The 15,875-nt window shown below is 38.4% G+C and overlaps 1 protein-coding gene and 1 long non-coding RNA gene across 2 annotated transcripts in view; both read right to left on the bottom strand.

Moving 5' to 3' along the window:
* LOC147614820 (uncharacterized) overlaps positions 1-15,875 on the bottom strand; it is a 177,269-nt gene that overhangs the window by 55,897 nt on the left and 105,497 nt on the right. The gene's annotated exons all lie outside the window — the stretch shown is intronic.
* LOC147614821 (G-type lectin S-receptor-like serine/threonine-protein kinase SD2-5) lies at positions 1,215-4,267 on the bottom strand. The gene has a single exon (XM_086779742.1). The coding sequence runs from the start codon at positions 4,265-4,267 to the stop codon at positions 1,925-1,927; it is 2,343 nt and encodes a 780-aa protein (XP_086635868.1). The 3' UTR covers positions 1,215-1,924.

The raw sequence follows: 15,875 nt of genomic DNA, 5'->3' as shown, positions 1-15,875 counted from the left end.
ACACATGCACATATGCATACACACATGTGCAGTACACACACACACACACACACATGCATAGTCGCTCACTCACACATGCTTGCACACACATACACAAGCATAGATGGATACACACACATGTAAAAACTTACACATGCATAGATGGTCACCTACACACACACACACACACACACACGCGTGCATAGTCGCTCACTCACACATACACACACACACGCGTGCATAGTCGCTCACTCACACATGCTTGCACACACATACACACGCATAGATGGATACACATGTAATCACACACTTGCATACGCCATACATTTGTAAGCAAAAACTTCATGCCGTAGCAAAGCGCGGGTCACCTACCTTGTCTTTTTCACAAAGCTTAACTAAACACATCATATTGTAGTGAATGCAAACAATTTAAATGACTCCAAGAGCTCATCATTGTTGACACACTATACAGCAACTCTCCATGGAATTCATTAAACTCCACATTTTAAACCATCATTGTCATTTCTTTATGTGATTGAATATATTGAACTCCACATTGTAAAACACCACTGCTTTTTTTTTATGTCACTACACCATGAATATAAATGACCCCCACATTGTAAACCATGATTGTTTTTTTTAACACTTTGTACACGATCAACTTAAAACATTTTTACATCATGAAAAATATAAGGTGAAAATTGCAAAAAGAGGTCTTGCATATTTTCAAAATTTTTGTAGAATGGATTTTAACTAAAGGAAAAAAGAGAGGCAAATAAGTCGTTGAATTTTGGTAAAGAATAGTATATCTATGAGAAAGTAAATGATTTTCCAACCTTGGATGCTATCGTACATTCAATGTAGGGAGTCGACCTATCCAATGGCCAAAGCTAATTAGTTGTAAGCTTGGTCGAAGGGTGCCAAACTAGCTCTCTCCTTATTGTGTGGCAAATCTTGTTTTCACTAAGCAAACTAATTCAAATGTTTAATGTACTCACTATTTTTGCATGGTGTAAATTGGTGCACTTTTATGACCTAAGCACATTACCCAAATGAACTCCATACCATTTCATGTTGTTTTATCTTTTATCATTTTTTGAGCTCATGCCTGGATAAAATTAAGCATGCCATCTATACTGAGCCATGAATTCCATACTATATACACCCCCCAAAAAAAACTGAATTCCAAACCCTTGCTGACCTCAAGGCCTTCACTACCAGTTTTATGTTACAAAGTCCGATAGATCCATTGCATTATTCACATAGTCTTTCTTGCTATGGGAAAAAAATATACAATATGTGAGGCACATGCATCGGGAGATGTGATGTAAAACAATATATGTGATGTAAATTTCACAAGGATTACAATTGGGCAATGGCAATGCTCATACTTTACCATGTTTTCATTGGAGGACCTCCAATTCAACAGGATTTAGTCAAGAGCAAGTGTGCTCCAAAGGGGTGATTTGTAAAGCTTGACCTAAAACTCTCAGCTAGTATAAGAAGACCAAACAAGAAAAGCACACCTTTTTTTGTTATTGTGGAGCACCCCAATGGAGGAAGACCTGATATCAAAGTGTGGGCTAAAGGAGATGAGTTGGTTGGTGAATCTTCAAAAGGGGCTCCTATCTTTACCCTCTTGCACTCTGGCATGCAACTGGGTATCAGTGGAGATGGGACCAATCATCCTTGAGAGCAGAAGATGAGACACAGACGTTAAGGGTGCCCTTAAAAATCTGTAAGGCAGGAGTATGATGTTTCTATAAAAGCAGTTACAGTATTATATATAAATGTTTCCAAACACACACACACACACACACACACACACATACATATACATATATATACATAAATATGATAGTATTATATATAATTGTTTTAAAATATACATATATATACAAAAATATGTGATGTGAAATTTAGCTAGTGTGAGGCTACCTGCTTGTTAATTATTGTGACTTGTCGAGGACGTGTGGGAACCCTGTAGGTACTGGCAGATGCTGGATTTGACACGAGACTGGGAGTAGGCTACGGTGGAGAAGGGGGCGTCCTCTAGTGGGATGCTTGATCCCTCCAGCCATTGCATCACTGTTCCAGCTGAAGGCCTCAAGCTGGGTTTCTCCTGGATGCACCACAATGCCACCTCTATCACCCTGCCAGCTTCTTTAGCGCAGAAGGCCCCCTGCAGCCTCTTGTCCACCAACTCCAGCTTCCTCCCCTCCTCACACTTCTTGGCGGCCCAGCTCGCAAAATGCCATTGTTCCTCGTCTTCTTCCACCACTGGTTGAATACTCCCTTGAGGTTGGTCTTCACTACTAGCAACATTTGCCGCCATCAGCAATGCCAAGTCTATGTTTTTCCGCCCGCCCACCATCTCTAGCAACACCATGCCCAAGCTATAGATGTCACATTTCTTGCTAACAGGTGCCACGCACCAAAACATCTCTGGAGCTATGTAGCCAGGAGTTCCCCTTAGGACAGTCACCACGTGAGATGCATCCCTAGCCATGAGCTTGGCCAAGCCAAAATCGGCCAGCTTGGGCTCGAAGTCCTCATCTAGGAGGATGTTCTGGGGTTTGATGTCGAGGTGTAGGATGGTCTGTGAGCAACCTTCATGTAGGTAGGCCAGGCCCTTGGCTATGCCTAGCGCCACTTTGAAGCGGCTGGCCCAATCGAGAAATTGCTCAGCCTCGAAGAGCCAGCGATCAAGAGAGCCCCTATCTATGTACTCGTAGACCAGCATCTGATGGGATGTCTCCCAACAGAAGCCCAGAAGCTGCACAATGTTGAAGTGGCTGGTTCTACCCATGGTGGCCACCTCTGTCAAAAATCCCTTGGACATGTCGCCTCGGAGGATGATGTCGAGCTTCTTCACTGCTATTTGCTTGCCATCGGGAAGAGCACCAGCATACACTGAACCCATCCCGCCTGCGCCCAACAATTTGTTGAACCCGTGCGTTGCCTTGTGCAATTCTTTGAAAGAAAACCTAGTGGGTAATGTACTGGGCAAATTGAGCATCTCATCCCCACCAAGGCTACTGCTGTTGAACTTGATGCCCGCACCTCTTCTAATGAATCTCCTGCAGCCATACAAAGCCAGAGCTGCTACACAGGCAACTGAAATGGCAGAGGCGGAAGCTAGGAGCACAATTACAGTCCGGCTCAGACGATGTGCCATTGGTACTGGATCTAATGTATCTGGATTATAATAGCAACTAGTGCTATTAAGTGTGCCGATGGGCTCTGAAACCGAAGCTTGGACAGCATAGAAGCGAAGTCGGCCATCGTCCTCCAGGCGCATCAGATCCGCCGACGAAGGCAAACGACAGTCCACTAAGAGATGTTGTTCATCTCCAAACAATGAGAATGAGAGGCCGAAAGTATCAAGGACTGCATGCGCAGAATTTGTAATATGGCGGGAAAGCTGCTGGATACTCTTGTCAGAAGTGTTGTTGGGCGAAGGGATTAACCAGAATGAGGAGTTAGCTGCCCCTGCAAGACCTAGGAGAGAGAAGACAAGGCCCCGTGTTTCCATGGCTAAAGAGTAGAGGGAATTGTTGCTGGTGAGACTCATGCCCAAACTCAAGTTCTGCGAGAGCACCAAGGTGTCGGTGGGATGTTGGAAGCTCTGCCAGAGGGTGCGGTTAGCGGAGTCGAGGATTACTAGATTGCCGGAATCCTGCAGCTCCATGGCGGCCATATTGTCAGCGCCCACGCTCCACACGAGGGTGCCGTCTGCATCTCGCAGCTCCAGCTGCGCCTTGGCCTTGCCTACGGCGAGGGATGCCTCGACGGACGCAAGAGAGTGCCCTGGATTGGCTCTCCACACCGGCGCCATAACCATGTCCCCTCTAATTATGGCGACCGCAGTGCCTGCTGCGTCGTTTCTTCCCTTGATAGAGGTAAAATATTCGACAGTGCCTGTGGGAGGCGCCCCTAGACAGACACAAAGGTAGATATCAGAGACGTTGTGATCGACGTCGTTCTGATTGGTGCACATCCCTAACGAAAAACCTTTGGAGCCGCTAGAAAACGATTGCGAGTCCAGGAGTGGAAAAAAATAGCCATTGTTGCTGGGGGTTGGGACGCCTACAATACTACTGAAAATGGAAGCCACGGACAGGTGAAAGCCTGCAGCTAGTGCTATTCGCTGCTGCGGCCACAGTGGCTGTGGCTGTGGCTGGGCCAAACAAGTAGTTATGGTGAGATGCAAAGTCAGAAGAAGAAGAAGAAGAAGAGTGGCAAGAAATGAAAGGAAGGGCGCTTGGGGATGATGAAATGAGGCCATTGCTGCTCAGCTTTGAAAAGCTGCGACTTTAGCCATTTATTTCCAAGTAAAGGATGAGCGAGGAGCGAAAATTCAGTTGAGTCACCAAGATCCATAATACAAGCAATACCCACACAAAATCAATGATTTTTTTTTCTTTGAACGGTTGGATTGACTTAACGAAAAGCTTGGATTGACTTAACAAAAAGCTAGACTCCCGAGTCCCCACAAAGTCCTCCAACACTAAGAAAAAAAATGTTGGATTGAGTGAACTAAAAGCTTGACTCCCGAGTCTCTACAAAGTCCTCTAAAGCTTGACTCCCAAGTCTCCCGAGATCTTTCACATAAAGGAGAAAGGATATTTTTTTTTAATTTTTATACATATTTTTTACACATGCCTAAATGAATTGGGGCTCACAATTAGTTGTCACCATCAAGTCATTTGCTCATTGAATGAGTATATATATATATATATACCTATGTATATGTATATGTATGTGTGTATAGGAGAGTTTCATATTTTGAACTTTTTAAAAGTAACGGTTCTTTTCCACAAGGCTACATGCATTGGGGCTCACAATTAGTTGTCACCATCAATCATTGAATGAGTTTCTTATATATATAAACACACACACACATATATTAAAGAGTTTCTCATTTGCTCATTTGTTTTCCCTAGCACACACACACACACACACAAAAATATTATATTATGTGCATGTGTATGGAAGAGAGAACACACACACATACATATATATTTATTTATTTATAGGTATGTATATACGTATATATAAATAAATCTATATGTATGCCAACATAAACACATGCATGTGCATGCACACAACGCAACACACACACACACACACACACACACACACATACACAGATTTTCACTGTATTTGTCTTAATAATCATTATTGTATAGTGGTTTTTTACACATTGATTTGTTATATAGAAATAATGTACTATATATACTAATATTTTACTATATATATTACTATGCAATAATTTATTGATTAGTGATTACTATATAGCAATATTTTACTATATAGCTTGCCATTTAGGAAAAGTTACCTAAATCAATTACTATGCAGTGAATACTTTCATGACTTTTATTATATAGAAACTTTTTACTACATAGTTTTTACTATATAGTGATTTATTGTTGCTAGTTTATTTCCTACATGGCAAGTGTTTTCCTAGAATGAAGAATTGGAAAGTGTTTCACTTTTTTTAGATCCATAATTTTACTAGATACGTTCATTTTTTCTAGTGAACTATCTAGCAAAATGTTTTTTTTTACTATATAAGAATGTGTAGAACATCGAACTAGTAAAGTTTGTGGGCCTTCCTAGAGAAACACAAAGGTAGAAATCAAAGATGCTCTGATCGATGCGTCGATTGGTGCATATCCCCAACAAAAAACCTTTCCAGCCATTAGAAAACGAGCGAGAATGTGAATGGGAAAAAATAGCCATTGTTGGGGGTTGAGACTCTAGAATTGTTAATGAAGATGGAAACCAAGGAGAGGTTAAAGCTTGCAACTAGTGGTATTCGTTGCTGGGCCAAACAAATCATAGTGAGATGCAAAGTTAGAAGAGTAGCAAGAAACAAAATGAGGGGTGCTTGGAGATGAAATGAGGCCATTGTTGCTCACTATCCCCTAGTAGAGAAGCTGGAGAGAAGCTTAGCATTGAAAAGTTATATTAAAATGTAATAAAATTACAAGGTGCATTTTACCTCAAATTTACCCATTTATTTTGAAGTAAAGAATGAGCAATGAAAATTTAGTGGAGAGGAGACCCCTTTGAAGTTTTCCACCCATATAAATCAAAGCTTGAAAGGGGTTGTGTGAGGAGCATCTCTAACCCATTAAAAACTTGAAAAATGTCAACAAAACTACACTTCCACCTATAGTACTTATGCCTCTCCATAAGTAAAGATCCAATAGTATACGTGAGAAGATCCAAAAGCTTGACTCTCGAGTCCTCACAAAAGCCTCCACAAGACTACAGTTTCACCTACAATTCTATTGGATTGACTAAACCAAAAGCTTGACTCCCGAGTCTCCACAAAGTCCTCACCTCCACAAGTGGGTTTTGGCCAACAACGTCTTCCAAGACTATGAAAAAATCCACCTCCATTAGTGTACCTTTACATCAAAGAGGAAATATCGGTATTAAACTCCAATACTTACTCTAAGGGCAATTGGAATTGGTTGTTCGGTGTTTTTTTTTTCACACACTCCATTGATGGGCGGGGGATAAGCCCACCACACTGGTGTCTAGTCATGGTAAAGTTTAGTTGTGTCACCACTTAATCCATTTATTTCTTCTTTTTCTTAGAAAAGTTAGAAAATTCTATTAAAAGGTAAAAATTTTACAAGGTATTTTTACCTCAAATTTAGTCATTTATTTCAAAGTAAAGGATGGGCAACCAAATTTACCGGCACCTTCGATCAATTTTTCTTTTTAGCTTTTCTTGTCTTTGGACAATATTACCTTTTCATTTTCCACCCATATAAATCAAAGCTTGAAATGGGTTTTGTGAGGGGTATCTCTAACGCATTAGTAACCTGGAAATATCAACAAAACTACACTTTCTCATATAGTACTTATGCCCCATCACCCACAAGTGCATGCTCATCATCAAAGATCTATAGAGTATTATTGAAAAGGGAAGCGAAGGGGACGTGAAAGCCTGCAGAGCTAGTGGTATTTGCTACTATGCCTAGGTCAAACAAGTTCTGGTGAGATGCAAAGTCAGAAGAGTGGCAAAAAATAAAATGAGGGGCACTTGGGGATGAAATAAGGCCATTGCTGCTCGACTTTGAAAAGCTGCAAATTTAGCCATTTATTTCGAAGTAAAGGATGAGCGAGCAGCAAAAATTCAATTGAGACACCATAAGGAAAGATCCATAATACAAGCAATATCCACAAAATCAATAATTTTATTTTATTTTTAACGGTTGGATTGACTAAACCCAAATCTTGACTCCCGAGTCTCCACAAAGTCCTCTAAGACTAAGAAAAAATTGTTGGATTGAGTGAACCAAAAGCTTGAATCCCAAGTCTCCACAAAGTCCTCTAAGACAAAGAAAAAACCTACCTCCACGGTGTACCTTTACAAACTCCTCTAAGACTAAGAAAAAACCCACCTACCAGTTGTACCTTCTATATATATATATTACTTGTAACCTACCATGTGGCAAGCAAAGGAGACCTGTGACTTGGCAAGAGAAGGAGAGATCTTTCACATAAAGGAGAAAGGAGATTTTTTAAAAATTTTATACATATTTTTTACACATGACTAAATGAATTGGGGCTCACAAAATTAGTTGTCACCATCAAGTCATGTGCTCATTGAATGAGTATATATATATGTATGTATGTATGTATATGTATATGTATATGTATATGTGTATGTGTATGTATATGTATATGTATATGTATATATATGTATGTGTGTATAGGAGAGTTTCACATTTTTGAACTTTTTAAAAGGAAGGTTCTTTTCCACAAGCCTAGATGCATTGGGACTCACAATTAGTTGTCACCATCAATCATTGAATGAGTTTCTTATATATATAAACACACACACACACACATTAAAGAGTTTCTCATTTGCTCATTTGTTTTCCCTAGCACACATAGATGCACACACACACACACACACACACAAATAATATTATATTATGTGCACATGTGTGGGAGAGAGAACACACACACACACACACACACACACACACACACACACAGAGATACATATATTTATTTATTTAGGTATGTATATACGTATATATAAATAGATCTATATGTATGCCAACATAAACACGTGCATGTGCGCATACACAATGCACCACACACACACACACACACACACACATGCACACAAAAAAAACACATGCACACACACTCGCATGCATGTGCACATACAAAAATATGCACACTTACATCCACACACTTACTCAACCTCACACATACACATACATGCATATTAACTTATATATATAATGACTCCTCACAAAATCTTCCAAGACCAAGAAAAAAACCACCTACCTGCATAGTTGCACATTTACATTAAAGATGAAAGATTGGGAGTAGACTCCAAGTAAACAATACTTACTCTAAGGACATTGGTTAGTCGATGTTCTTCCTTTTCACACACTCCACAGATAGGCAGGGGATACGCCCACCAGTAGTGCCTAGTCACATGGCGAAGTTTCATAAAAAAGTCGACCACCAACATGTAAGTGCTTTGAGGAGTTAATTCGTGGATTTTTATATTTTGTAATGAAGAGAATCCATGGCTCTAATACCAATGCAATGAAGAGAATCCATAGCTCTGATACCAATGCAATGAAGAGAGTCCATGCTTCTAATACTAATGCAATGAAGGGACCTAGGGGTTTGCACTCATTAGCATGGAGTACACACATGTCCCACTCAACTTAGGGAGTAGCACCTAGACATGGAAAGATTTCCATGAATCAACCATGAAAGATTGGGCATAACCTCCAAGAAGACAAAATATCCATCATATCAAATGATGGTAAAAGGCTACAATAGCCTAGACCAAGGTCACTTATATAGTGCCTGGCCATTTCACATTGGTTAATAAATATGCCAATGCCCCAAATCTATGCTCAAGGGACCTGAGGTCCATGTGCCTAGCCCATACATGTGTATGTGCATATATAATTGCTTCATTACATATTTCCATGTTTTCCATTATTTATGAATTTTCTTAGATGGGTTTAGGTTGGGACACCTTTCTAAATCCGGGTGATTATAGCTTACTTTACGTGTATATGGGTTACTATACATGCGTGGGAGTATTAGTTACATCATCTTACTATTATGATTCTCGTATGGTTATTTGTATTTTTATTAATTTATTTATTAATTGATTGGTATAGTTGATATAAGTGTGCATCCTTGGATTGAATAATGGAGGCGAGGTGGTAGTGTGGTCAAGAATATTTTGAGACACTCGATTTTGGGTGTCGACAAATATTATTTGATTTTGTGACAATGCACAACATCATTATTTCATTTTGGATATTAACCATATTTATTCAATGTATATATTTATTGGGACATATGAAACCTCCCATGTACATATTTGATTTTACAAGAGATAAAAATATTTATAAAGTTCAAGGTTTCCACCTATTTTTAAGTAGATTGGCTTGCACATCCAATAAAGCAAGCTATTTTTTAAGAAGTCGACTTATTTGTAAAAGTGGACACTATTTTGAGCCCATAAGTTATTTTAAGCAATATAACTTAAATACACCAAGACTCAAATGTGGGCTTTGTGTGAAATCAAATTGGACCCAATTTTGTGTTATGTGTAATTTTTATTTTATGCTCTGTGATTTATACTTTGCAATTATTCTAGTGAGTTCTTTTCACCCTCCAACATTGGTATCAGAGCCAAGATTGATAGCAAAGTTTGAAGGTGGTGAAGAACTAGAAGATAAAGAAGCTTTGAAATTTACGAGAAGGTAGTTTTTCACTCATAAATTGCCAACCAAAGGTGAAGGTTCATTTAAGAAGTCTTGTTTTTATCTATTGGATAACCAAAATCCATGTTTCTTTTATCCATAAGTCAAAGAAAGGTAGAAAACCACTTTCCAAAACCATAAAAAATCTAAAAGTGGTTTATCTGTTTTCTTTCTATTCGACACCACAGATTTGTTTGCCTTTCATCTACAATCTCCAAAACCATTGTTATTATAGTTTTTAGTCCAATATCATCATCCTCCATCTTCCAACGATGCATAGTGCATCCTAAAGTATTTTGTTGATTTCTCTGCACACAATCGTCAGTCAATTTTTTTATTATTTTTGAAGCCTTAAGCCTATTAAAGCTTTTAAGCTTTAATAGCTCAAAGCTTTAGAGCTTTTTTTTAAAACTTAAAACGATACAAAACTTCTCTTAAAGCATTTGAAAAGCTTTCAAGCCTCTATTTTTTTTAATCTCTATTCTATAATCCAACTGTAGCCATGCAAATTTTTTTCCCTCTTTAAATTTTTTTAAATAAAAATAAAGAGCTTCATTTTGGCCTAAAAATCCCTACTTTACCTAAAATTGCTATTTTTGAGCCAAAAAAAAGTTTTGCATAGCTTTTGCAAGAAATTGGGTACATTTTTGACCACTTATACATGCCAATTTCAATGGAGCCACCAACATGTAAATTATTTATTGTTTCTTTTTAAAACTAGCACACTTGAGATTTGAATTTTTTTTTGCCGGAATATCTTGTATGCATTAGAATGACTCGCCCATCACCTCACAATCCTTATTAACTATCCAAACTTCTTCGACTTCTGGTGTGGAATGTCTTTCACTCTTATATATTTGAACATACTTCTAACTTATTTGATGCATTACTATGCATCTTCAACGACAAACCTGAAGATGAATGGTCAAAGTCTCGGATGCACAATCATGAAGCATGTCATGTCATGATCCCTATTCGCAACAACACTCACATATTTCATTCCAATAGTCAGTTTTATCAACTCATGGAACAACACGATTTTATTCGAGGATACAGAATTGATGATGATACCACCGTCACTCGTGAACACTTTACTCACTTACATTATCTTTAATCTCACTTGTACCCTATAAAGATATTTGTCATGGTGTATATACATGTTATTAGAGGATTATAAAATAACACTTTTATTTTCTAGCGCATAAATCACCCATTGAAGATGATAATCTTTTACTCCAATTTCTTATTCACATATCATTCCAACATAAAATCAATTCATAATAAATAAATACTCCTTTCTTGAATATATTCTTGTACTATTAATCCTTTTTGCTAGGAATTGCAATAACCACAAGAAAATGTAATATTTATTACATATATTTAGTAAAGTATAAAGTAGTTAAAGCATGCATAAATGGTACCACTTTTCTCCTTTTTGAAAGGTGTAATTATTGAGGATGTAAAAGACGCATTTTTAAATGTGGGAACGAATGTTTAGGAGTTCAAAAAACTTCATGATTTAAAAAACACTTCATGATGAAACATTACATGGTGGTTGTTTTACTGCTACTAGCGGCAGTGGGATGTGTCATCTCTCTCTCTCTCTCTCTCTCTCTCTCTCTCTCTCTCTCTCTCTCTCTCTCTCTCTCTCTCTCTCTCTCTCTCTTTATGTGTGTGTGTGTGTGATGCAAATTCACTAGAGAACTAGTGGGGTCCTAGATCTAACCATGGGAGGTGTGGGCTTTCTACATTTGTACTCCTTTATCAATATTGTTTTGGGAGAAGCACAACCTATTTTAATGAAGGAAAGAATACATATGATTCTCATGAATGAAAGGGAAAATAAAAAAGAAATAAGGAATGTAGAACAAACAACAGCTACACCTGTGGGAACTTGAGGAGGTGCAGAACATAAAAATAGCACTCTCTCTCTCTCTCTCTCTCTCTCTCTATATATATATATATATATATATATATATATATATATGTAACACGCCTATTTTACCTAAATTATTTATGTGGAATGAAAACTCCTATGAGAAAATGTGCTAATAAAAACCTTCCATATTCCTTTGATGATGTTGGAACAAGAAAGTCATCATCAAAAGCTCCTTCCCCCCAAGGTAAGGTGTTTCTATTAATATTAATTTAAATGGCTAATTCTTTTATGGTCTCATGATGGTTCTAATTGAGGCGATCAATCTTGATTCTTCGTCATGTTCTATGGTTTTCTATGCAAGGAATTGTGAGTAGTCTGCTAACTTTGAATATCCTTGTCTCACATGATTTTGATATACGGTCGACGAGTTGAACGTTGAGTATGGACTAAGCTTGATAGGAAAGCTCCCAATACATCTCACTAACAAGGATATTCTAGAGCATGGTCATGTATTGATGAATGGTAGTCACGTTAGAAGGATTCATCAGTTCGAAATCTTATGGAAATGAGAGGGGAACAGTGAGCTAGAGACAGAAGAGAGAGGGTTAAGGTGCTCCACAAAACACACAATCCCTTATCTAAAATTGCATGTATTTAAAAAAATCCAATATATACTCGCTCTTTGTTAAAAAAAGTATAAAAGATGCCTTTATTATTATGGTGTAGAAATTTGAGGAAAGATTCCTTTATTATTAACATTAAAAAAGATCAAATTTATTATTTATTTTGTCTGTTGCAAAAGTAGAGTACACCTCTCCCACTACTATAAATATAGAGATAACCTCCAAAGTACTTTGTTAATCACCATTGCCACCAAGCCTTGTTAGTAGAGTACACCACCCTAAACCCTACTTATCTCCACCAGTCCAGCTTCCTCCCCTCTTCGCACTTCTTTGTGGCCCAGCAGCTCGCAAAATGCCACCACTGGTTAAATACTCCCTTGAGGTTGCTCTTCCCTACTAGCTACATTTTTCGCCATCAACAATGCCAAGTCTATGTTTTTCCGCCTGCCCACCATCTCTAGCAACACCATGCCCAAGCTATAGATGTCACATTTCTTTCTCACACATGTGCCATCACACAAGTGCCATGCACACGAACATCTATGATGCTATGTAGCCAGGAGTTCCCCTTAGGGCAGTCACCATGTGAGAGGCATCCCTAGCCATGAGCGTGGCCAAGCCAAAATCTACCATCTTTGGCTCAAAATCCTTATCTAGGAGGATGTTATGGGGTTTGATGGTGAGGTGCAGGATGGTCTGTGAGAAACCTTCATGTAGATGGCTAGCCCCTTGGCTAGGAGAGACAAGAGATTGATTCTCAATGCCAAGAAGAGAGACTGTACTTTATCATCAGCATCACAACTCCAAAATTTTGGCCTCTTCACCAACATAACCCTCGGCCTCTCTATCATCATCACCACCAATAGAAAGAATTCGGCACTTCATGCCTAGCAACTGGCCTTCCAACTTCACAGCCAGCCACACAAGCCACACCTTCTCCAACTACATAACTCTCGGTCCCACCGTGTGATAGGGTCCAACCGTTTCACTAACACGAACTGCTGGCCCACCTTCAATACTTTTCCCATCCTCCTGCAAAACATCATCACCAACCTCACCAAGCTAACCAACCTCCATTGGAATACCAACACAACACCACCAACCACAGCATGCCACCCCTAGCTTCTCCAATAGCCACCCGGCACTTCTAGTCAAGCAATTGGCAACGTAGCCACGTCACTGGTCTACTTGCAATGCACCTGACCACACTAAGCCATCCCCCCGAGACTTTAAGGCATCAACACACTTTAGAGAGAGAGAGAGAGAGAGAGAGAGAGAGAGAGAGAGAGAGAGAGAGAGAGAGGGTGCATGCGCATGTGCATGTGTGGTGTGTGTGTGTGTGTGTGTGTGTGTGTGTGTGTGTGTGTGTGTGAGAGAGAGAGAGAGAGAGAGAGAGAGAGAGAGAGAGAGATTACATGTAAGATGCATTTATTTGAGAGTGAGCACACCTCACTCTCAAATACATGTAAGATGCATCATGAGCACACCTCACCATGCATCCCCACCCTTTAATATTTAATCTAAATTAAAATTTGGCTTATTGAAATTATATATGTATGTGTGCGTGTGTGTGTGTGTGTACATATATATATATATATATATATATATATATATATATATATATATATATATATGCATGCATGCATGCATGTATGTGTGTGTGTGTGTGTGTATGTATGTATGTATAGATATATGTGTCTTAGAAATATAATCAAATCTATAATTTGTATCTGCATGTATGTTTGTTTGTGTGTGTGTGTGTGTGTGTGTGTGTGCGTGCATGCATCTGCAAGCGTGTAAGAGAGAGAGAGTTTCCATGTGTGGGAGAGAGTGTGTGAGAAGAGAGAGAAAGCGCGCGCGCACGCGCGCGCGTGTGTGTGTGTGTGTGTGTGAGAGAGAGAGAGAGAGAGAGAGAGAGAGAGAATAAAAGTACATTTTAAAAAAATATAAATATAAATACAAATAAAATATGAACTTCATAAGGTAAAATATAAATATATAATAAATAAATACAAATATACAAAATAAAAAAACTAAATATATAATAATGATATATAAATCAATATGCATATAGTAAATATATAATAATACTATTATATATAAACACATTCACACACACATACGTACACGTACACACAGTCACACACATGAATGTGGAAGGGGTGGTGTGTGTGTGTGTGTGTGTGTGTGTGTGTGAGAGAGAGAGAGAGAGAGAGAGAGAGAGAGAGTTTCTATGTATGTGCGAGAGAGTGTATACGAGACGATCATGTATCTATGAGAGTCATAAATATATGCGTCTATGTGAGAGGCACACATATATGCGTCTATGTGAGAGTCATACATATATGCGTCTATGTGAGAGTCACACATAGACACATGAACACATGTATACATATACATAGACACATGCACACACGTATACATACACATGGACATATGCACATATACACACGTATACATACACATGCACACATGCACACGTATGCATTCACGTGCACACAGACAACTGCACACACATGCAAATATGCACATATGCATACACAAATGTGCAATACACACACACACACACACATGTCCATAGTCGCTTACTCACACATGCTTCCACACACATACACACGCATAGATGGATACACACACACATGCAATCGCACACTTGCATACACACATACATATGTAAGCAAATACTTCATGCCGTAGCAAAGCGTGGGTCACCTACTTTGTCTTTTTCACAAAGATCACATTGTAGTGAATGCAAACAATTTGAATGACTCCAAGAGCTCATCATTGTTGATGCACTATACACCAACTCTCCATGGAATACATTAAACTCCACATTTTAAACCATCATGTAAACCATCATTGTTTTTTCTTTATGTCACTTTACAATGGATATGATTGAATATATTGAACTCCACATTGTAAAACACTATTGCCTTTTCATTATGTCACTACACCATGAATATAAATGAATACATTGACTTCCACATTGTAAACCATGATTGTTTTTTTTTGCACTTTGTACACAATCAACTTAAAACATTTCTACATCATGAAAAATATAAGGTGAAAGCTGTAAAAATTGGTTTTGCATATTTTTAAATTTTTTGTAGAATGGATTTTCACTAAAGGAAAAAAGAGAGGCAGATAAGTTGTTGAATTTTGGTAAACAATAGTCTATCTATGAGAAAGTAAATGATAATCCAACCTTGGATGCTATCGTACATTCAATGTAGGGAGTCAACCTATGCAATGGCCAAAGTTAATTAGTTGCAAGCCTGGTCGAAGAGTGCCAAACTAGCCCTCTCCTTATTGTGGCAAATATTGGTTTCACTAAGCAACCTAATTCAAATGTTTAATGATGTACTCACTATTTTGCATGGTGTAAATTGGTGCACTTTTATGACCTAATGTGGCCACATTACCCAAATGAACTCCATACCATTTCATGTTGTTTTTCTTTTATCTTTTTTTTGAGAGCATGCCAGATAAAATTAAGCATGCCATCTATACCAAGCCATGAATGTCATGCTAAATATCATTAATATACAACCCCCAAAAAAAGCTGAATTCCATACCCTTGCAACCTCAAGGCCTTACACTACCAATTCTAATTTACAA

Source organism: Cibotium barometz, chromosome 41 (genome assembly GCF_041138505.1).
Source record: "Cibotium barometz isolate CiBa-2024 chromosome 41, ASM4113850v1, whole genome shotgun sequence".
NCBI lineage: Eukaryota > Viridiplantae > Streptophyta > Polypodiopsida > Cyatheales > Cibotiaceae > Cibotium > Cibotium barometz.
This window is presented reverse-complemented; position numbering and strand designations above follow the sequence as displayed.